Here is a 22,710-nt window from a genome sequence, read left to right as displayed (position 1 = left end):
CATGAGGCAGGTGCTGGGGGTACAGGGACACCCCCACTTGGTACCTGTGACCTGGCCTGTATCGCTTGCGGCCAGGTCCACCCTGACCTCTGACCTCCTGCTTGCCTGCCTGGCCCCGCCAGAACCCCTGCTCCGTTGTGGTCGTTAACAATGGCAAACACAGAGACGTCCCAGGGCTGAGAGCTGACAGGTCTCTCCCTGTCCTGGCTGCAGAGCCCGAGGTCCAACAGCAGGGCAGAGATGATAATTTTGCCCTCACAGGTGGGGAAACTGAGGCCAAGAGGGACAGAGCTGCCCAAGGTCACAGGGAGATCAAGGTCAGGGCTGGGTTTTTTCCACCACACTTGTGGCCCCCGCCCAGTTACAGAGCAGGAGGCCTGCCTTCAGAGGGGTGGGGAGCTGGCCCGGGTTGCCTGGTGGTGAGGGTGCCAGGCCTGCCATCCAGGTCTCCAGCTCTGAGGAGGGAGGCACCCTGTGAGGACAGCGGGGAAGGTGGATGGCAATGAGCTGGGCGCCGGGGCTGAGGGGCAGGGGAGGAACAGACTCGGCAGGGGAGATGCCACACCGCACCCCCACCCCCACCAAGACAGAAGGTCCACTCACCGCCACCGCCTCCGAGCAGGGAGCTGTTGGCTGCAAGAGAGAGAGACAAAGGCAGATCAGTGGGGAAGGGGCTGCGATGGGAGTATCAGCCCCGAGGGGAGGGTGAGGTCAAGATGGAAGTGGGCTGCCAGCTGGGTCTTCAGACTTGAGCCCTCTGGGGCGGTGGTAGATGATGGTGGAGAGGGAGGAGGTTCCTCGTGGGCCTAGGGTTTGTAGGGTGGTGGGGCTGGGGACACAGGAAAGTTACCAGGGCCTGCCCGCTCACCCGAACGCAAGTGCATGGGTGGTCCAGAGAGGCGGATGGCCCCTGCCATGGCCCTTTCATTCCTTTGCTCTTTTTTTTTTTTTTTTTTTTTGAGACGGAGTCTCGCTCTGCCGCCCAGGTTGGAGTACAGTGGCCGGATCTCAGCTCACTGCAAGCTCCGCCTCCCAGGTTTACGCCATTCTCCTGCCTCAGTCTCCCGAGTAGCTGGGACTACAGGCGCCCGCCACCTCGTCCGGCTAGTTTTTTTTTTTTTTTTTTTTGAGACGGAGTCTCGCTCTGTCGCCCAGGCTGGAGTGCAGTGGCCGGATCTCAGCTCACTGCAAGCTCCGCCTCCCGGGTTCACGCCATTCTCCTGCCTCAGCCTCCTGAGTAGCTGGGACTACAGGCGCCCACCACCTCGCCCGGCTAGTTTTTTGTATTTTTTTAGTAGAGACGGGGTTTCACCGTGTTAGCCAGGATGGTCTCGATCTCCCGACCTCGTGATCCGCCCGTCTCGGCCTCCCAAAGTGCTGGGATTACAGGCTTGAGCCACCGCGCCCGGCCTCCTTTGCTCTTTTGCCCACAGTATCTCCTAAGGCCGGTCAGCGCCAGGCCTGGTGCAGAGATGTGGGGAGGAAAGGACCTGTCCCCAGGGCTCACAGCTTCCGGCAGGGCACAGCCTGGAAGCCACTAGGAAGCAACTGCACCTTTGCAACCGGGCTAAGCGCTGCCCAGGGCCAGAGCTGGAGGACTGAGAACTCCGGGCAGCGCTGGGGGGCGCAGATGGGGGCGGGGGTGGGGGCAAGGCGCCCAACTGCAAGAGGGGCAAGGCACGCCGGGTAAGGGCCTGGAACACCGCCACTGAAGCCAAAGCCAGATCAACAGCGGGGTGACAGGCCATGTGGCCTCGTGCCTCAGTTTCCCCATGTGGGAGAACAGCCCCACCTCACCGGGTGGTGTGAAGGCCAATGGAGAGGGGTCCTCCGCTCTGAGCCCCGCTGCAGGAAGGCCTGGGTCCCCGCCCCCTCCTCGGACTAGGGGTGGCGCTGCCAGGCAGAGCTGGACTGACAGCTTTGTGGCTGCCACCTTCCTGCACAGCCCTGTCCGTCTCAGTCTGTGCGGCTGGCTGCCCCCCACCACCATGCAGCTGACACGGGGGCAAAGTGAGGCTGGCAGCCCGTCTCTGCAGGAATGCCAGAGCTGTGCATGCCAACGCTGCCCCCAGCCTGGGCTCCGGCTCCCGCCTGCAGCCTGCGTCTGTGGTAACTGTCAGAGCTCATCAGGGAAAGCAGCGGGCGAGGCCAGGCAGGTGCTGCCCAGGCCCAGATGCTGGCCAAGTGAGAGGCCAGCTGTGCTCGCCCCTCTGCTGAGGAGTCCTGGCTCCCAGGTGGGGCCTTCAGCTCTGCACACGGCTTTGCCACCCACCCCATCTGCCCAGTCCATTGCAACCCTTTCTGTAGGAAGGATGGGGGGACACAGAGCCAAGCTGGGCCAGCCAGGCTGTGGGCCCAAGATGCCATGAGGATGGCATGGACGCTGCTAAGTGGTGTCGGGCGGCTCTGAGTGGCTGGTCTCCCAGAGCTGACAGCTCTTCGCTTGGGGAATAATTAATTCCACAGCCCGAAAACCCAAGGCTGCAAGTTGCCACGTTACTTGCGAGATTAATACAAGCAGCTAATTAAGATGGAGAGGCGAGGAGCGGCTGGGCGCTCCCAGAGCAGGGGTGGGGGCCGCGGGAAGTGAGGGGGAGGCGAGCTGAGTGGTGCCAGTGAGGCAGTGGGAGCATGAGCCGCAGTCGGAGCCGGAGGGAGAGCAGGGAGCCAGACCACAATGGGGTGCCCAGGCTGGCCCTGGACAGGCTGCAGAGGGGCGGGCCCCCCAGTGACTCTGGGTGGGGCCTGTGCCCACAAATGCACATTTTTTTCTTTCTTTTTTTTTTTTTTTGAGACGGAGTCTGGCTCTGTGGCCCAGACTGGAGTGCAGTGGCGCCATCTTGGCTCACTGTAACCTCCACCTCCCAGGTTCAAGTGATTCTCCTGCCTCAGCCTCCTGAGTAGCTGGGATGACAGGCATGTGCCACCACACCTGGCTAATTTTTTGTATTTTTGGTAGAGACAGGGTTTCACCAAGTTGGTCAAGCTGGTCTCGAACTCCTGACTTCAAGTGATCCACTCGCCATGGCCTCCCAAAGTGCTGGGATTACAGGTGTGAGCCACTGTGCCTGGGCACGAATGTACATTTCTGCTGACCGAGACTATTTGCTGGGTGTAGACTGGGTGCTACAGACTGGTGCACAGATGGGGCCATTTATTATCATAACAAAGCCACAAGGGAGGTGTGATGGTTCCCATTTTACAGAGAAGGAGACTGAGGCTCAGGGAGCTTGAGTCATGGGATGGCAGCAGCAGAATTGGAACAGAGTCTTTCTGACTCCAAGCCAAGCCACAAAGCCAGCTGACCCCAGCGACACTGCCTGAGGGTCGGTCAGAGGGACTGCCTTTCCCTGGCCAGGGGTGGGGCCTGCCTTCTCAAAACCAGGCAGAGCACCCTGCAAGCCCCAGATGCAGCCTCCACCCACTCCCCACCCCAGCAGGTGCAGCTGCAGAGGCGAGGGCTGGGCGTCTGGGCAGCGCCACCCCAGAGCTAGCGAGGGAGGAGGGGCATCTCAGGTCTCGGTCCAGCTCCAGGCCCCTCGGCCTGGGCAGTCCTGGCAGTGGTTGGCAGCTGCCCTCCTTGGCCCCTCCCCACATCCCCCCATCACCTCTCTCTCTTAATTAACACCGGCCATAAATGAGCTGGCTCCTGCTCAAAGACGGCACCGTGCCAAATAGGTTGGCAGTGAGCCTCGAAGGGATGGTAGGGGAGGGGTGCTGACCTGCCATTCTGCAGGCCCCTGTGGGAAGGTGATGCTATCCCCCTGCCCACCTGGCACCCCCAAACTCCACTGTGTGTGGCCTGCACTGCACCCGGCAAGGTGAGTGGGGTGAACTGACCTGATAGTAACCTGGCCAGAGCCTGAGGAGGGGTGAATGGGGGCAGAGGGAAGACTTCACTGGGTGGAGGTGGGGGAGGCCAGGCCAGGAGATGTGATTTGCCACAGGCAGGAGAGAGTGGCTGCGGCCCAGTGCTGGGGGCTCAGACTCGGTTGCACAGAGGACCTGGTCCCAGGCCTGACCCACACCCAGTGGGTGCCTGGAGGCCAGTCTGCTATGTCCCCTTCTCTGGTCCCCCTGCCTGACATTCCATGGGTGAGGGCTCCGGGGGGCAGGTGGCCGACCTGGTGCCTGGGACCTCGTTCCTCAGCTCCTCTTTTCCCCGGGTCCCCGTTCTGGTGGCCTCCCCTGGGCCTCGACACCCGGCCACATGGTGCCTCCATAAAGCTGCCTCCAAGGCTGACAGCTGGACCAGGCTATGCAGGGAAGTGGCCTGGGGGCTTGCAGAGAAGAGTCTAGGGCGGCTGTGCCAGCCGATGCCAACAGACAGCCTTCCGGGTGTGGCCACCCAGCCCAGGGCAGGGCCTCTCGGGTCTCCCTGCTCCTCAGGCCTGTGTGCACCCCAACATCTTGGTCCGTGGCCAGCCCTTTTCATTTCAGCTAGTCCCTGGCACCGGCTTGAGCCTCTAAGTCCCTTCTCTACTGCATCCCATACCCCCCTCAGTTTGCTGGGAGGTTCTGGTCCTTGTACAAGTCATCAACCCAGTTTCAGAGGAGGAAACTGAGGCTCACAGAGTATCTGGGGACTGGGGAAGACGGAGCTGGGCCCGGGAGCACTGGTTGTTACAGCTCCTTTTCTTGACCCCCAACATGCCCGTCTCGAAAGGCTCTTGTTGCTGAAGGCATGGTGACTTCGGGCAGGCGGTGGCCGCGTGAGGTGGGGGATGGGCACTGGACTGCGAGTCCAAGCTGGGGCTCATGACCCGGCCCCACCCAAGGGACCCAGACCTGCTCCCAGCAAACAGTGGTCTTTGAATGCTGTGTGGGGCTGAGTGGGGGACCCGAGCCTGGCCCTGGGAGCTTGGAGGGGCACAGTTTGCTTTGGCTTTGGGTAGGGGTGGGGCCTCCCAGCAGCAAGCACACCCTGGAGGCTGTGGGGTCCCCGGTCTGCGGTCTGCTCTTGGAGTCTGCAGGCGGAGGCAGCCCGGCCCCATCGGGTTCCCCCCACCCGAGGATGTGCCTGTGCCATGCTCCCTGGGATTTGATTAACTGGCTCCCAGCCCGGTGCTGTGCCTATGACCTTGGGGTGGCACCCCTCAATGCCAGTCACTGCCAAGTCCTCTGTCCCCTGCTGACGGTCCCTGGGGACTGGGGGCCTGGAAGTCCCAGTCTCCATCTCCCACACACCCCTCCTCCCGGCCCTCCTCTGCCCCAGCACTTGCCGTCCCTGAGGGCAGGGCGCAGTAGCTCCCCAGTTTGTGCCCAGCTCCCAGTCTAGTTAGAGGCTGGCAGGTGGCCGCTGCCCAGCGAAAGGGAGAGGGCCAGACCTGAGTGTTTGGAAACTGTCATGACAGGTCACAGGAGGCCTGAGGCACAGGTGGCACCCAGCCCTTCCTCCATGCTCCACACAAAACATTTGAATTCAGTGCCAACTGGGTGCCAGGGTTGTGCTGGGCAGCAGGCACAGAGAAGAGAACAGTATGTAGTCCCTGGGCCTTGGAAGCTTCCAGTCCTGACCGGAGGGGTAGCTGGGAGCAGACTTGAGAGCTGCCCCGGGTATGGCGAGGGGAACGGGGGTGTGTGGGATCTGCTGAAGTCTGCAGACTGGGAAGGCTTCTCGGAGGAGGTGGCATTTGAGCTGAGGCTTGAGGGATAAGAAGGCATGGAGGGAGGGGCACAGGGACGTGCATGAGGACGGCACCCTACCAGCCAACACCTCACTGAGAGGGCGTTGCCAGTCTCCCAGGGCCCAGGCAGGACCAGCCTCCCCGCTGGGCACAGCAGGCACGTGCTTAGGCCCATGACACTTTTAGGGGCCCACAAAGATGTTGTAGTTCTTTTAAAATCAGAAGAAAACAATGAACTTTTAGGTCAAAGACAATGTTATCAGATAAAATATTAATACATTTGTCTTGACGCTAACCAAGTCATAAAATATAACTTATTTGTGATGGAGGAAAGGGACGAACCAGGTGGAAAGCCTGGGCCCAGGCTGGGTGAGCTTGGTGCGCGCACAGTTCACTCAATCCTTTCCCTGTTTGGAAGACGCGATTACAAACCCGTTTCACAGATGAGGACGCTGAGCCATGGAAAGTGATCCTCTCACAATGTACATTTGGAGAGGAGATAAAATCTCCTATTTGGCCCTAGCTGCCCCATGAAACCCACCCCCCCCAGCGGTGGGGAGCCTTGGGGGCCTTGGGAGCTTTAATGAGAAATGAGAAATCCCTGCCGGGCGCGGTGGCTCAAGCCTGTAATCCCAGCACTTTGGGAGGCCGAGACGGGCAGATCACCAGGTCAGGAGTTTGAGACCAGCCTGGCTAACACGGTGAAACCCCGTCTCCACTAAAAAATACAAAAAACTAGCCGGGCGCGGTGGCGGGCGCCTGTAGTCCCAGCTACTCGGGAGGCTGAGGCAGGAGAATGGTGTGAACCCGGGAGGCGGAGCTTGCAGTGAGCTGAGATCCGGCCACTGCACTCCAGCCTGGGCGACAGAGCGAGACTCCGTCTCAAAAAAAAAAAAAAAAAAAAGAGAAATCCCTTTGCTCTTAGGATAAAGACTGGCTCCTTGCAGATCTCCAGGCCCCATAGACCATCTCCTCCCCTCCTCCTCTCCCTCTGCCGTACACATGGTCCTCAAACTTGCCCCATGCTCTCCAGCCCCAGGCCCTTTGCATAGACTCTGCCATGGCACCTCTACCTGGAGGCGGCCCTCATCATCCCCCACCTCCTCAGGTCTCCTGGTCCCCAGTGATGCTCTCCTGGGGGGCCATGAGTCATTAACACTGCCTCCAGAATCCCCTCCCAGGTGCCTATGTTTTTTTGGAAATGAAGTCTCACTGTTGCTCAGGCTAGAGTGCTGTGGTTGGATCTCAGTTCACTGCAACCTCCGCCTCCAGGGTTCAAGCGATTCTCCCACTTCAGCCTCCTGAGTAGCTGAAAGTCTAGGTGCAAGCTACCACACCTGGCTCATTTTTTTTTATTTTTAGAGACGGGGTTTCACCATGTTGGCCAGGCTGGTCTTGAACTCCTGAGCTCAGATGATCCACCCACCTCTGTCTCCCAAAGTGCTAGGATTACAAGCGTGAGTCACACGCCCGGCCCCCAGGTGCCTATCTTGATACCCCCACTCCTGCCCTCAGGTGTCTCCCCCACGGTTCTTCTCCAGCTCTCAGCACAGTGCCTGGCTCACCGCAGGTGCCCACTAATGAGTTCCTAAAGGAGCCCATGGGCATTACAGATGGTGCCCAGAGTCACTCAGCTGAATTTGAGCTGGGTCTGCCTGCCTGACTCACAAGCTTCAGCTCTCTACCATGGGCCATGCAGAGAAGCCCATCCCAGGGCCGAGGCCGGGGGCCCTCGGGAGGCAGGACCTGGGCCGGGAGCTGTGTAGGCGACAGGGGCTGCTCCAAGGGCAGTGGCAGGAGGCCTGAGCCACGAAGGTGCTCAGGTGCAGGAGCTGCCTCTGCTGTTCTCTGACAGGGACGAAATCCTCCAGCCCAGGGAGGGGGGCTGCTGAGGGTGCTTGAGGGGCGCTGTGCGGGGGCTGGGACGTCAGAGGAGACGCAGTGACCCGAGGAAAGCGCTGAGCAGGTTCCTGGGCCAGGGAGAGGCCGGGCGAGCAGGCACAGCGGTGACTTTGAGGCGGGCACAGCCCACCTGCAAGTCCCTGGAGGCCGCCTCTACTCCCCTTGCTTGCTGCTCTGTGCCTCACCCTGGCCTCAGCTGCCTGGAGGGGCCCCGGCCAGGAGTGGGGGCCTGGGGGCTGCTCCCTTAAGTCACCCAGTGTCCTGGCCTGACCTTCATTCTCCCCTCCCCCTTGTGAGGCGGATCTCAGCCTTCTGTCCTCTGACAAGTGTGCAGCCAGCCCCACCGTGTGCCGGGTGCTGGGACACGGATGGGCACAGCCCTGCTGGCACATGGTGCATCAGCTGGCCGGGAGATCGTCAAGAAAGACAGCACGAGAATCAACTTGCACAAGAATCCCTGTGAGTGCCAGAGGCCGCGAAGGAAATGCAAGGGGTGGGGGTGGCGGCGGGCAGTGGGTCTGGAGGGGCGGGCGGGTCCTGTTGAACCCTGGAGCTGCTGTGAGCAGCACAGCCAGGCAGGGGTGGGGGACGAGGGGCAAAGGCCTTGAGGCCTTGAGGCCTCGGGGGCTGAGTGAGGAGCAGGGAGGGAGGACAGAAGTGGGGGGTCAGGCAGGAGCAGCCCCTGGGGTGCCTTGAGAGCCTTAGTGAGAAATGGGAGCTGCTGGGGGGTTTAGACAGAGGACAGATGAACCACACAGGGAAGGGACTGGGGGCACAGGTGGTGGCAGGAGAGGCCTCCTGGCTATTGCAGTGTCCAGGTGACCCCTGCCTCCGGGATGCCTCTCAGACTTCCCCTGGGGATAGCAAGCCTCCTTGGTGCTCCCACCAAGTGCGTTCCCCAGCATCCCCCTTGCCCTCCCCGAGCCCAGATCCCCGCCATCAGCACAGAGCCTGGCACCTCCAAGGGGCTCCGTGACTGCCAACTGTCCCACCATCTGACCAGCTGGCAGGCCTGGCCCCACAGGGGGCTTAGGGGAGCGGGTTTTGTTCTTGAGAAATCGATGCCCCATTTCCCGCAGGCCAGCGGTGGGTATCCGTGTGACTTGAGGGCGAGTCGTTTAAAACATGTTTTAGATTAGAAACACCCCGCAGATGGAATAAAATGTGAAATGTGCTGGATTTTGAAGATAAAATGAGAGACTTCAAAGGCATCTCAAGCTGTGAGAGCAGTTGCTTGTTTGACAAGCTCTGTCCCCCCAGGCCAAGGTCACTGTCCTCCGAGGTGGGGCGGCCCAGGTGGAAGGTGGGAGGCTTCCTGGACATTCCCCAGGCTGGGGGGCCAGGGGAGTAGGGACCTCACTGGAGGGTGAGGGCCCCCATTTGTGGGCACCAAGTGCATCCCCAGCAAGCTTCCACATGGAATTTTTTTTCTTTTTTTTTGAGATGGAGTCTTGCTCTGTTGTCCAGGCTGGAGCACAGTAGTGCGATCTCAGCTCACTACAACCTCCGCCTCCCGGGTTCAAGAGAGTTTTCTGCCTCAGTCTCCCGAGTAGCTGGGACTACAGGCGTGTGCCACCATGCTGGGCTAATTTTTCTATTTTTAGTACAAACGGGTGTCACCATGTTGCCAGGCTGGTCTCAAATTCCTGATCTCAAGTGATGTCTGCCTTGGCCTCCCAAAGTGCTGGGATTACAGTTGTGAGCCACCACGCCCGACCTCCACATGGATCTTTGACCATCATCTTTGCATGTGTGCACACACCCTCCTGCCCCACTTACAGATGGGGAAACTGAGGCCCAGAGAAGAGAAATGACTTGCCCAAGGCCACAGGCTTCAGTGGGAGGAGCCAACATCCTTATGCTTTGCCGGCCCTGGTCCTGAAACCCCCAGCTGTGATCTCGGGTCAGCTGCCCCACCTCATCCGTATGGTGGGGTGATCATTTAACTGAGGCCCTTGTGAGGCATAGATGATAAAGTTAAAAATGCCTGTAAAACCTACAGCCTCATAGGGCTTCACTGTGGCACTGGGCCCCAAAGCTGGGGGTGCTGGTTCCTGGGGGCGGAAGGTCCCAGCATCCTTGGTAAGTCAGGGAGAAGGATTTGAACCCCGCTGGTCCAGGGCTAAGCCCCTCACCACGTCTTCTCTGACAGGAGCCTGCGAGCTGCTCAAAGCTGCTAGGGGTGGCACCCAGCTGTGCCTCCCCACTAGATTCCCCTCGGTCTCCTTCTTCTCACCGTGCCCATTCCAGGCCCTCCTTCCCCCGACTCCCCTTCACCTCAGGGCGGTCTCCTTCACTCCCACACACCTCCAGATGCCCCCTGCCCGTTCACCCATGTCCACTCCACTCTACAGCCCCTCTTCCTGGTCTAATCAAGGCATCTCACCCCCACGCCTCTCCCCATAAAAGCCTCGCAGTTCACTGTTTAAAGCTCAAAGTAGGTGACGTGGCTGCGGTTCCAGCTGGCCTGGGCCTCTCTTGTCTGCTTCCTGCCTGGGTTTCTTGGGTTCTGTCTTTGCCTGGCTGCTTGGGCCCCTGGAGACCCAATCTCCTGGCGAGTCTCACCCCAAGCTGGCCCCTAAACCCCTGGCAACATGGAGGTCCCCCTCAATACCCCCTCTCCAAGCCCTGTCCCCAGGCACCTTCCACTTACTGGTATTTTGCTAAGTAAGAAATTCATGTTCATTCCACCAAATGGAATACCACGAGCATGCAACATAAAAACAAGAGAAATGCAAGTCAGCGGCTCGCTCAGGGCGCAGATTCGGCTCACCCCATTCCCGTGGCCCTGGAGGACCTTCCAGACTTTAAAACGAAACAAAAAATAGCTGATGACACATTTATCAAGCAAGTTCTCCGTGCTATGCATTGGGCCAAGTATTTCCAGTGGCTTCTTTCATTTCGCCCTCCTGACAAGAGCCCATTGAGGGTGTCCTGTGATTTTTCCCACTTTACAGATGAGAAAATAGAGGTTCACAGAGGCTGAGTGACTTGCCCAAGGTCATGCAGCTGGGGACTGGGGAGCTGGGTCTGAATCGGGCTGTCTGGCTTCCATGGGAGGACTGAGCTGCTGCGCTGCTGGACCCCCAGCTGCTGCCTGGGCCTCCCCTCCCCCGGGCGCCATGGGGCAGGCACTCAGCATCCCACATTAGCATAACCATAAGCATCCCTGAAACTCAATTACCAGGAGATGGCTTGGGCCCCAGCCAGCCGGGCAGTCTCCATCCTTGCAGGAATGAGGGGCTGGGGATCAAGGGAGCCTTGGCGGGTGGGAAGGCGGAGGGCATCAGAGAAGATGAGGGAGGAGTTGGGGGGCCTTAGAACGGCCACGGACCCCTCAGCGGGTGGGTCTTGAAGGCAGCCTTGAACCCTAGGAAAGGTCAAGGCCCAGCCCCAGCTGGGCAGGCCCGACTGCCCGGTAGGAAGGGTCATGGGTTCCTCTGCACCCAGCTTGCTGGGTGACCCCAGAAAGCCCCTTGCCTCTCTGTGATTCAGCTTTCTTCTAAAAGGACAAAACCAGAAGCTATTTTATTGTTCTTTAATTTTTTAATCTTTTTTGAGACAGCGTCTCACTGTGTCGCCCAGGCTGGAGTACAGTGGCGCTATCTGGGCTCACTGCAACCTCCGCCTCCCAGGTTCAAGAGATTCTGCCAGGCCTCAGCCTCCTGAGTAGCTGGGTCTATAGGCACACAACACCACACCCATCTGATTTTTGTATTTTTAGTAGAGACTGGGTTTCACCAGGTTGGCCAGGCTAGTCTTGAACTCCTGACCTCAAGTCAAAGTACTCAGATTACAGGTGTGAGCCACCGCACCTAGCCCGGGCTATTTTAATAGAAAACAAAACAGGGGTTTGCAGGAGGAAAGAGTGAGCACCAGCTCTGAACAGCCAGGCCAGGCTGGGCTCCCTCTGACTCCCAGATCCCCATCCCAGGAGGCCTGGCTGCTGTGGCCTCCTACTTCGGCGGCTCCTCAGCTGCCCCTCACCCCTCCATGCCTTCCTCTCCCAGCAACTGGTGAGCCTTTTCCATGCATTTCCTGCATGCATGAAATCAACCTCAAAAACAGCGGAAGCTGCAGAGCTATCCACTATTCTGGATTTGCATGTATTTTCTTTAGAGTTTTACTATGCATGCCCCTCAATAAGGTAAGACAGGTTCAGTGTCTTTGAGTTTTGTATAAACAGGAGTTCCCGGTTTGCTGTTATCATTCATTGCAATGCTTGTGAGATTTATCTGGGCAGGCCCACACTGCTCTCATGGGCCCCGCACCTCTTTTTTTTTTTTTTCAGATGGTCTCGCTCTGTTGCCCAGACTGGAGTGAGTGCAATGGTGGGATCGTAGCTCACTGCAGTCTTGACCTCCTGGGCTCAAGAGATCCTTCTGCCTCACCCTCCCAAGTAGCTAGGATTATAGACACACACCACCACTCCTGGCTAATTTTAAAACTTTCAGATCAGGCGCAGTAACTCATGCCTGTAATCCCAGCACTTTGGGAGGCTGAGGCAGGCAGATCACAAGGTCAGGAGTTTGAGACCAGCCTGGCCAACATGGGGAAACCCCATCTCTACTAAAAATACAAAAATTAGCTGGGTGTGGTGGTGCATGGCTGTAATCCCAGCTACTCAAGAGGGTAAGGCAGGAGAACTGCTTGAACCTGAGAGGCGGAGGTTGCAGTGAGCCAAGATCGTGTCATTGTACTCCAGCTCTGGGAGAGAGAGCAAGACTTTGTCTCGGGAAAACAAACAAACAAAAATTTCACAGAGACGGGATCTCCCTATGTTGCCCAGGCTGGTCTTGAACTCCTGGGCTCAAGTGAGCCTCCTGCCTCAGCCTCCCTAAGGGCTGGGATTACAGGTGTGAGACACTGCGCTCGGCCTCGTGGGCCCCTTTTCACTGGTGTTTAATGTTCCATGGTGGAACTACCCCATGCCAAGCCACCCATTCTCCCACTGACCCACAGTCAAGCATGCTTGGTTTTGTCTCATGCAAACACAGTGGCAGTAGCATCTTTACACACCCCATGCACACATGCACCAGAATTTCTCTTGGGTCCACGCTTAGGAGCGGGCTGCTGGGTTGTGGAGTGCGCATAATCTTAACTTTACTAGTTATTGCCAAATTGCTCTGCAAAGTGGTTGTTCAGATGATCGCTTTAAAATATAAATTAGATCATGTCACTTCCCTGCTTAAAATTCTCCAATAGCTTCCGATTATACTTAGAATAAAATCCATGCTTCCCTCCATGGAGGCATGGCTGTATCCCACACCCCTCCCCCACAATTTCCTGGCCTCCTTTCTCTTCCTTCAATAGGGCTGGCTCTTTCATGCCTCAGGGCCTTTGCACATACAGGTCCCTCTGCCTGGCACACTCTTCTTCCAGCTCTTCCCAAGCGGAGCTCTTTCTTATCCTTCAGGACTCAATGAAAATGTCACCTCCTCTAAGGGGCCGCCCCTGACCACCCAGTTAAAAGGCCTTCTGCCCCATTCCTCTTATCAGCCTCTTTATTTCCTCTGGAGCCCACACCTTGGGCCCATAATGACCTCATCCTCTGATGTGTTTGCTGGTTTATTAACAGCATGGCAGCCTGTGGGGAGACGACCTCCTCTGCTTTGTACATTCCTGGATCCCAAAGGCCAGCATGGCATGGCACCTAAGAGCTCCTCTTAGGACTACTCATTCATTCAACAGACATTGATGAGGCCATGGATGTCACAGAGGGTGAGCAGTGGGGAAGGGGCTTTGCAGAGGGGAGTGTGGCTGAGACGAGGGCAGAGGAGGTGGCTAGGCCCACGGGGCCCTCCCTGATCCTTCTCCCACAGTCATAGGGTGTCATGGCGGGTGCTGAAGCTGGGAGCAGCAGGGTTGGTCTTGCCGTTTAGAAAAACCCTCTTTAGAGCTGGGGAAGGGAGCAGATTGAAGGGGTGGGCCTGGAGGCAGGGGCTGCGGGGATGATGGTGGCTGAGAATGGGTTGAGGGAGGGCTGGGAGAGGCGGCATGACCCAGCCCATGGGACCAAAGAGAAGACCATGGAGATAGGACTGGATCAAGGATGGGATTGGCTCAGAACTGTGCCTCAATCCAGTCAATGGAAGAGCACATCGTCTGTGAAGACACAGTGGCGGCTGGAGCCCTCCCACCCTCCTGCCCATGCTGCCTTCCACCACCCTCTGCAGGAAGCTGGGAGGGGCTCATTCATGTCTAGCCCACCCAGAGGCCCAGGTCTTAACCTCTGAGGTTACCGCCTCCCTCTGGCCCCCAGTGACTGCTCTGTGCACTTCCCCAGACTCTGCCTGTGAACACTACACTTGGCCTACAATTTCCTAGAATTTCCATGGGAGAATCCTCTCGGGGCCCCCAGCAAGGTGCCCTTGACCTATATTCCCCTCCCCCAAAACAGATTTGAAACCATGGCCCTAGAAGGAAAGGAACTGGAATAAGGTGGCACAGCTGAATTGTCACTTTGCTTTTTGGAATACGAAGTGTTGCGCCAAGTCCAAAACCGTTCCCTTCTCAGTAAGGACAGAGGAAAGGCAGCAGCCACTTGCTGCACAGGGAATCTAAGTCAGACCCCAGGAAGCACCATCCTGTGTGCCTGCCGGGCACCCGCCACCTCTGTGCAGCCAGTGGCTGCTCACTCTCTGAGGCTGCCCAGGACTCTCAGGATGCGGGGCTGGGTTGGTGGAAGAAGCAGTTCTGTCTGACTCTAAAACTAGTGCTTCCCCAGTGGGGAGTGCCCGGGAGGTGCATGGGAAGGGCTGGGTGGGGTGGGGACCAGGACTTCTAGTTCCCTGCTGTCCCCAGTGCCAGGGCCTGTGCTGAGGGTCTGGAGCCGAGGGTGCCCCTTGTCCTGTGTTATTACCCCTCCCAGGCCTTGTCCTGTGGGGACACGAGAGGACCCTAGCCTGGTCCCTGCCTGCCTGCCTGCCTACCTTAGGGCCCCCCTGGCCTGGGCGCCTCCTCCTCTCTGTTCCCCTGCCCTCCCAGCTTGGGTTCCACGCTGCAGAGGGAGGAGGGAGAGGGAGGAGGAAGAAGGGTGGAGGGAGGTGGGAGGTGGGAGGCAGGAGGCAGGAGGAAGGAGCAGGAGGCAGGAGGAGGTCAGTGTGGCAGCCATTGGTATGCGAGGCTCAGCCTCAGCCCCTCCGCTCCGCGCCCCAGCCTTTCTGCTCAGCTCTTTAAGAATCCCTCCTTGGAAGCGGCAGCGTGCTGGTTGCTGGGCAACCCCATCGCGCCCCGCCCCCTGCCGCTGGCGCTGGTCCTCTTCCCCTCCCCCTCCTCCCGCAGCTCCTCCCAGTGCCCAGCCTCAGCGGTGCTGGTGTTCCCAGCTCAGAACCTGCCAGGCCTGGCTGCTGGGGGCACCGGCCCCAGCCCTGGACCACAGCTGTGCCCCCCAGGACTCAGGGAGGGAGACCCTGGGCTTAGGACACTCTTTCTCCTTATTTCCCTGCCTCTGGAGCACCTAGGCCAGCAGGTGAGGGCAGGTGAGGGGTCCCAGAAGATGCCATCTGTTTCCTCAACCCCAGCTCTGCAGCCCCAGGACTCTGGGAGAGGGACCCTGGGTTCAGGGCACCCCACCTCAGACTCTCCCATCCCGACTTCCCCGCCCCAGGGCACCATCAGTGGCCTTAGCTCTATTGGGGTCTGTTGGGGGACAGAGACAACCCAAGGGGAAGGGCCAGGAGCCTCTTGAGTTCCCAGTGAAGTGGGGAGTGGCCACCTGCTGTGGTTGGTTCAGCCGGGTGCTGGGATGTGGACGATGGGCCTCAAGAGCCTTTGCGCTGTGGAGGAGGCTAAGGCCATAAAGCAGCTCACACTGGGGCAGAGGAACGGGAGGGGAGATGAGGGGGCTGCAGAGCTTGAAGCCCCTGAAACCGGAACCTGGCGGCTGGCAGAAGAGGCACAGTGACAGGGTTGGGGGATCCCCAGTAGAGGTCTCTGAGGCACCAATCTCAGAGCCTCCTGCATCCCCGACCTCGGGCAGTCACAGGGACCCCGTCCCCTGGCTCCCCGATGTCTTGGGGCTGCCACCCTCCCTTTGGATCAGGCCCCACCTCTCGCTCCCAATGATATCCCCTTCCTCACTGTGTCAGGCTCCAGCCCCCATCTGCTTCCACCTGCCACAGACTCTGCACGGCCAGAAGACCCAGTCTCTCTCGTGGAGGCCCTTCCCAGCCCACCCTGCACAGCTGGCCTCGCCCCCACCCTCCTCTTGGACCCATGCCCATGAGCTGCTCATCACACAGCCCTCCCTGCCCTGGCCGAGGCTGGTGTCTCCACAGGGCTCTTTCAGGACACAGTTCACATCTCCTTCCTGAACTTGGGATGTGTGTAACAGGTGAATGACAGCTGGAGTAAAGGAAGGTCTAAATCACCGCAAAAAGCATATCCTCTGCTGGGAATGATGGCTGAGAAGGCAGGGAGCTGGGAGAGGCAGCCCTGACTGTCTGGAAGGGATGGGGGCAGGGGAGGTGATGTCACTGGTGGGGAGCAGAGAAAACTCCCAAGGGAAAGAGGGGCTCATGAGAGAAGCCTGGCCACCAACCGCTCAGTCCTGCTGGGGCTGGGGGCTGACCAGCTGACAAGTGGAACCGCCACCCCCTGGGTGACATAGTCCTGCCTCTGCCCAGGCCTGCATTCCCACCCTCTCTGGAGTCTGTCTCCCCACCCACCTAGGGGCAGCTGGTTAGACCTGATCTCCCCCGTCATATCCCCATCACCCCCCAAACTCATACCCAGACTCTACCCACTCCCCAGTAGCTGGATGTGCATCTGGCCCCCCAGAACCCCAGGAGCCATCATCTTTGGGCAATTCCCAGTTTTATGAATCATGGTTGGCCTTGGGACAGCTCTGTCATTGTTACCTTGAAGGGCTCTGTCAGCCTGATGCTCACTCCTGTTTAATGTTCTGTCCATTCATCCATTCGCCACATTCACCAATGCCTGACCATGCTGTCCTCACATGCTGGACACTGTAGCAGGGGCTGGGGACACGCAGGAACCCAAATAGGCCCGGCTGTGCCCTCAAGGTGCCCACAGTCTGGTGGAGAGATGAATACTAACAAAATACACATCACCGGACACAGGGACCTGTGATTCTAAGTCACGCTACTATTATATGTACTGCCCAAGAAGCAAACACACCACCAGAGAAAAAAATCAGCCACACGGGATCTTAGAGATGTGGACATGTTGGCCGGTAGATGCGAAACGCAGTCATAGAAATCGTAAGCAATCACCAACGAGCTGAGTGCTACAAAACAGAAGCGGAGGAGGGAGACAGAAGAAGGTGACCTAATCGGGAAGGTGGGGTTAGAAGCTGGGCATGGTGGTGTGCACCTGCAATTTCAGCTACTTGGGAGGCTGAAGTGGGAGCATCGCTTGAGCTCAGGAGTTTGAATCCAGCCTGGGCAACATAGTAGATCCTATCTCTTTAAAAAAAAAAAAAAAAAAAGGGAAGGTGGGTGGGTGGGGATGTGGGGTTTAGGGAGGCCTCTCTGATGACAGGTTGGCCAGGCCCTGGGCTGATGAGGAGGAGTTGGTTAGGACTGGAGAGGTGGAAGGGTGCAGAGAAGTAAGACCCTTGTTTCAGGGCCTGGGGGCAGGAGCATGCTGAGGGGAGGGGTGAGGACGAGGATGGAGGCAAGCACTGGAGCAGGGCTGTAGGGGTGCTCTTGTCCTGGCTGGCAGCCTCCCCAGTGCCAGTGCCAGTGGCCTGGTCTGACCTGCCTTGGGCCCCTCCCTGCTCCCAGCACCAGTCCTGGAGGTTGCTGACTTCACCCTACCTGGCTTTGTCCCTTCTGTGCCTGCTCCTTGGGGCACCCTCTCTAGGACTTTCCTCCTGGGCTGGAGGTCTTGCTCTCTGGCTCTCCCTGAAGCTCTGTGCCAGGCCCACCCTCCTGGTCCTAGACCTTGTGCTTAGAGGGGAGAAGCCCCAGCCCCTCTCTGTTGTGCATAATGGTGGGAAGGGAGCACGGTGGAGTTAGAACTTGGATCAGAAAAGCTGTTGGAGCCTTCCTTCCTTCCTCTTTTTTTTTTTTTTTTTTTTTTTGTGACGGAGTCTCACTCTGTCGCCCAGGCTGGAGTGCAGTGGCACAATCTCTGCTCACTGCAACCTCTGCCTCCCAGGTTCAAGTGATTCTCCTGCCTCAGCCTTCACAGTAGCTGGGATTATAGGCATCCGCCACCACGTCAGCTAATTTTTGGATTTTTAGTAGAGACGGGGTTTCGCCATGTCGGCCAGGCTGGTCACGAACCCCTGACCTCAAGTGATCCACCTGCTTCGGCTTCCCAAAGTGCTGGGATTACAGGCATGAGCTACCGCAGCCGGCCGCTGGAGCTTTCTGATGTGTGCTGGCCAGGTGTCCCTGAAGTGGTGCACACAGCCTGCCTACTCACAGGTGACATATCCATGCGTTCATGTGAACATTCCACAGTATACTGGGACATCGCTGGGGCCCCGGGCTGGGAGTCCAACCCTCTTTGGAAGTGATGCCCAGGCTGGGGCCTGTGGGGAAGGCTGAGGCCAGAGTTGTGCCCTCTGAATATCTGCAATTTGTTGTCTTAGTGCCAACCCCTGACCACTGCCCTGGCATGGCTTCATGCCTGGATGCCCAGCACAGAGCCTGGGGCTAAGGGTCCCTGATGATGACCACAGACCCCACCTCCCAGTGGGGAAGACCCTGTTCCTCCCTTGAGTCAAGTCACCTCCTTCCCCTGCCCCCAGCTGAGAACAGGCCCAAGTGAAGCCAGGGGTGGCCCAGCTTTAGTTGACCACGGTCTAATAATGGTGAGTCGTATTGTTACAACACTTCACAGGATATGAAGCACTTTCCTCCTGGGACCTCACTGGACTCTCGCTAGCCCTAGGAGGTCTAAGATGGCCCTGTTAAGGAAATGGGGGCACAGCAAGGCTGGGATGGTGCCCAGGGCCGATGGCTGGTGAGTTACAGGATGGTGAGCAGGACCCAGATTTAGGGGCTCCAGAGTGGGTAGATGGCAGCTGGAGAGGCAAGGATGCTTCGGGCAGGGCCAGGGTGACCTTGGCTGCCCGGTGGTAGGGCCCACCCCACCACGCTGCATGGGTTACTGCCGCCCTGGGAGCCGGGGAGCTGGGGCTTGGCGAGCTCAAGGTTGAAACTACAAATCATCGTCAGGTGACTTGAGCTGCCCTCGTGGCTGAGTGCATCCACCATGAGTGCCCAGCAGTGACTAGCTCAGTCCTCCAGGCCAAGGCCACACTGCCTTTACCAGTCACCTGCATCCTCCTGGAGGCCACAGCTCCCAGGAGCTCGGCAAGGGTTTGTTGACTGAACAGCGATCTTTCTGATTCTCAGAGCCCACTGTCCCCTTCCTGGAATGACACTCCCTTGTGGTGCCCTACTCCTTCCAAGATAAAATCCAGGCTCTCCAGGTTTGTTTGAGACCCTGCACACCCATCCTGGCTGACACCAGCCACCTCATCTTCCACTATGGTCCCCCGGCTTCTGTCCCCCACCGTAACCAAGAATTCTTGAGTCTCAAAGCCAAGGCTGTTTCATGTCACAGCACCTGTGAGCTTCTGCTGTCTGCATGAACATCCCTCCTGACCCTCCAAGACCCAGGTCAAGAGGCACCTCCCTGGGGAAGCTGATGTCAAAATCGACTTGGCCCTGTGTCTTGGGGTCACGAGGTAATGCCTACTTCAGCAAGATCTTGCTAAGCCATAACTGTCTAGGTGCCCAGCCCCCATGCTGGAGTTCCAGCTTTGCCAGGGCAAGATCCAGCAGGGCCTGATTCACTTCTGGTCCCTGGTGCCCTAAACAGCGCCTGGCACACAGTGGACTTCCAGCCACATCCCCTGAACTGTGCACAGCCACCAGGCATGGCTGAGCAAGTTACTCCATCAGCTTTGTGGAATATCGTGCAGCTGTTAAAACCACAATTATGAAGATGATTTTTGTTTGTTTTTTAGGGACAAGGTTGCCCAGGCTGGAGTGCAGTGGCACAGTCATAGCTCACTGCAGCCTCGACTTCCTGGGCTCAAGTGATCCTCTCACCTCAGCCTCCTGAGTAGCTGGGGTGACAAGTGCCTAATTTTTTTTAAATTATTTTTTGCCAGGTGCGGTGGCTCATGTCTGTAATCCCAGCACTTTGGGAGGCCGAGGTGGGCAGATCACCTGAGGTCAGGAGCTTGAGACCAGCCTGGTCAACATGGTGAAACCCCATCTCTGCTAAAAATACAAAAATTAGCCAGGCTTAGTGGCATATTTCTGTAGTTCCAGCTACTCGGGAGGCTGAGACAGGAGAATTGCTTGAACCTGGGAGGCAGAGGTTGCCGTGAGCCAAGATTGTGCCATTGCACTCCAGCCTGGGCAACAAGAGTGAAACGCCATCTCAAAAAATATATATATATTTTTTGTATTTTTTTGTATATTATTTTTTGGTCTCAAACTCCTGGCCTCAAGCAATCATCCCACCATAGCCCCCCAAAGCTCTGGGATTACAGGTGTGAGCCACCATGGCTGGCTCGACGATAACATTTTGATATCTAAGTGGAACATGTCAAACAGAGCTACAATCATACAATCCATTCCACTGCGAGGCATTGTCTGCGCTCTGTGCCAGCTCTGTGGCTTGGCGTGGGGGTGGCAGGGATAGAAAGGGGTCTCTCCTTCAAGACATTTGGTTCAAAAGAGGAGGAAGGCTTGAACGTAATTCCTGAGCCACACGCCAAGTGCCGTGATGGAGAAATGACGGAGCCCCAGGGCCACACGTCCATCTGGGGGTCTGGGGAGGCGGAACGGAAACCACAGCTCTGTAAAAATTACAGCCGTCTCTGCATGGACAAGCCTGGAAGGGAGCAGAGGAACGGAAGCTGTTGACGCCACAGGGCGGTGGCATTGTGGGTGATTTTTCTTTCTTTTATTGTTGGTATAATGCTGTTTGGGCAATAAATAAAAATTGGGAGGAAAAAATAGCTGTTTGGTGAATTGAGTAGAAATCGGGAGAAGGAAGAAAGGGAGTTAAGGGGAGGGAAATCTGGAAGGGTGAAGTGAGGGAGAGGTAGGAAGGGCAAAGACAGGCGCGTGCAGAGCGCACAGAGGCGGTGGCCTCAGGCCAGGCCCCAGTCTGTCCCTGGGCTGGGCGCAAGAGGGCTGGGTTTGCACAGGGAAAGGAGGGGGAGAGGTGCTCTGTGGGGAGACCCTCCCCAAGGGGATCTGGGAGGGCATCCCAGAGGGGAGGTAGCCTCCAGGCCTCAATGGACAGCAAAGAGCAGGGCCGGCAGAGGGGGTCCTAGCCAGACTGCAGGCGGTCTGAGGGTGGATCAGGAGCATTGGGACCCTCTGGTGGGGGCTCTGGGCAGGCTTGGTACTCAGAGCAGCCACTGACAAGGTGATGAGGTCTGACCAGGTCAGGCCAGGCTGGGTATATGGGAGAGTCCCTTACTTAGTGTCCCAGCGAATGCCAAAAGCACTGGGACTTTCAGGCTAAGAGGAGGCTATCTGGTCTAAACACTCCCTCACCCCACCCAGATGCCACACCATAGGCATGAACATCTTCCCAATCTCTAATGGGTGCCAGACACTGGGCCAGCCACCCTCCCATTCAAGGTCTTCTTCATCTCTCACAGTAACCTTTGGAGCTAGGTAGTAACGCTCCCATTTCACAATCCAGGACACAGACTGGGAGAGGTTCAGCAACTTGGCCAAGGTCACAGTCAGCTGGGGATGGGAGGGGGCGCTGGCATGGGACCCTGGCGCTGCCCCCTTAACAGGTGGGAGAGGTACTGCTGGGGAGCTCCTGGGTGTTTACAGCACGCGGCGGATGAGAGGGTCTGACCAGGGAAGGGGCGCCAGGCAAGGAGGAAGGGGTTACCTTGGCATGCAGAGTAGGCGGTGGGTACCTGTTTGTGAATGAATGCATGGGTGGACGGATGAATGAATGAATGAATGGATGGCTGAAGGGATGGATGAATGAGTGGGTGCAGAGAGGAGGGTGTTAGGGAGGCGGCGCGTGAGCGAGAACCCCTTTCTTCCTCCGCGCTGGAGGCTGGCTTTGGGAGCCTCCCTCCCCCCACTCCCCAGAGGGGTCGGCTCCCCCACCCGCTCTCCCCCCAGACAGTTTAGCTGAGGGCGGGGGAGGGGGCACGGAGGCCGCTTCTCCCAGGCTGGGCCAGAGTCCCCGCGCGGCGGCGCAGCCTCCCGCGCCGGGTCCTGCCGGCCAGTGCGCAGCGCGGCGCCCCCGCCCCCGCCGCCTCCTCCCCGCCCGCTGCCTCCCCCTCCTCCCCCCCTCCCTCCCCGCTCCGCGCCTGCACGCACGGCCCCCGCCGCTGCCGCCGCGAGGGGAGAGGCGGCCGCACAGCCTGGTTCCCCGCGCCCTGCTCGCAGCCGCCGCTCGCGCGGGCACCGCCGCTGGCCCCCGCCCCGCCGAGCGCACCCGCCCGGGCACACGCACCCCGCCGCTGGACGCACCCCCCGCACTCCTCCCGCGGCTCCGCCGGGCGCCCGAGCCAGGCAGATGCGCCGCCGCGCGCCCCCAGCTCCGGGCCCGCCACCGTGCTCTGCCGCGCGGCGGGGGCTCCTCTCCCGGCCCCCCCTGGGCGCCCTCCGGCTCTGGTTCCCGCCCGCTCCTTGGAATAACCCTTGAGGCTTCAGCCGTCACCGCAAAGTTTCCCGAGGAGACCCGCCTCCCCGGCCGCTGCGCAGGTAGGGCTGGCTGCACCGGGCGGGGGTCGGGGTCCGCGCGTCCAGGACAGGACGCTGGGGCCGGCGGGGCGGGGGCCGGGGGCACCGAGGCGCCACGGGGTCAGGCAGCCTGGCTTTGCCCCAGAGCGGCGGGAGACGGGACGCCCAGCCTTTGGGATTTGGGGTGGGGGTCCCTGAGTCAAGAGCTACGCGCTGGTGGCGGTGGCGCTGGCCCCGCCGCGGGGAGGCGCGGGGTGCGCGGCCGGCGGCTCCGCTCTCCCAAGCCGAGGCTGGAAAGGGCGGGGGCTCAGCTGGAGCTCTAGTCCAAGCCCTCGCTGCGCCCTCAGGGAGGGGGCCTGACCCGTGGGGGGCGTCAGGCCGGTCATGTGGGTCCCAGCTCCCGCACTCGGGAACCGGAGGAGGGCGCGCGGCCAGGGACAGCCGGCCGGCCCGGGCGCCGCGCTCTCGTCCCCACCAGCCGCGTGAGTCACGGTTGGAGCGAGGTTTTATTTTTAAAA

At 59.0% G+C, this 22,710-nt stretch overlaps 2 protein-coding genes across 5 annotated transcripts in view; one reads left to right on the top strand and one right to left on the bottom strand.

Moving 5' to 3' along the window:
* The window catches only part of LOC105469499 (mono-ADP ribosylhydrolase 1), a 170,758-nt gene that overhangs the window by 16,192 nt on the left and 131,856 nt on the right, over positions 1–22,710 (bottom strand). For 3 of the 4 annotated variants that reach the window (XM_011720567.3, XM_011720566.3, XM_071074420.1), the window contains exon 4: positions 604–633. The exons of the other annotated variant lie outside the window; for it this stretch is intronic. In XM_011720567.3, the coding sequence (XP_011718869.2) occupies positions 604–633 (30 nt within the window). The remainder of the gene's footprint in view (positions 1–603; positions 634–22,710) is intronic. 4 annotated transcript variants of the gene reach the window in all.
* LOC105469498 (fibronectin leucine rich transmembrane protein 1) overlaps positions 21,914–22,710 on the top strand; it is an 83,958-nt gene continuing 83,161 nt past the window's right edge. Inside the window, exon 1 of the mRNA XM_011720565.3 lies at positions 21,914–22,213. The gene's annotated coding sequence lies outside the window, so the exon portion shown is untranslated. The remainder of the gene's footprint in view (positions 22,214–22,710) is intronic.

Source organism: Macaca nemestrina, chromosome 12 (genome assembly GCF_043159975.1).
Source record: "Macaca nemestrina isolate mMacNem1 chromosome 12, mMacNem.hap1, whole genome shotgun sequence".
NCBI lineage: Eukaryota > Metazoa > Chordata > Mammalia > Primates > Cercopithecidae > Macaca > Macaca nemestrina.
Note: the sequence above shows the minus strand (reverse complement) of the source record. Positions and strands in the feature narration are given on the sequence as shown.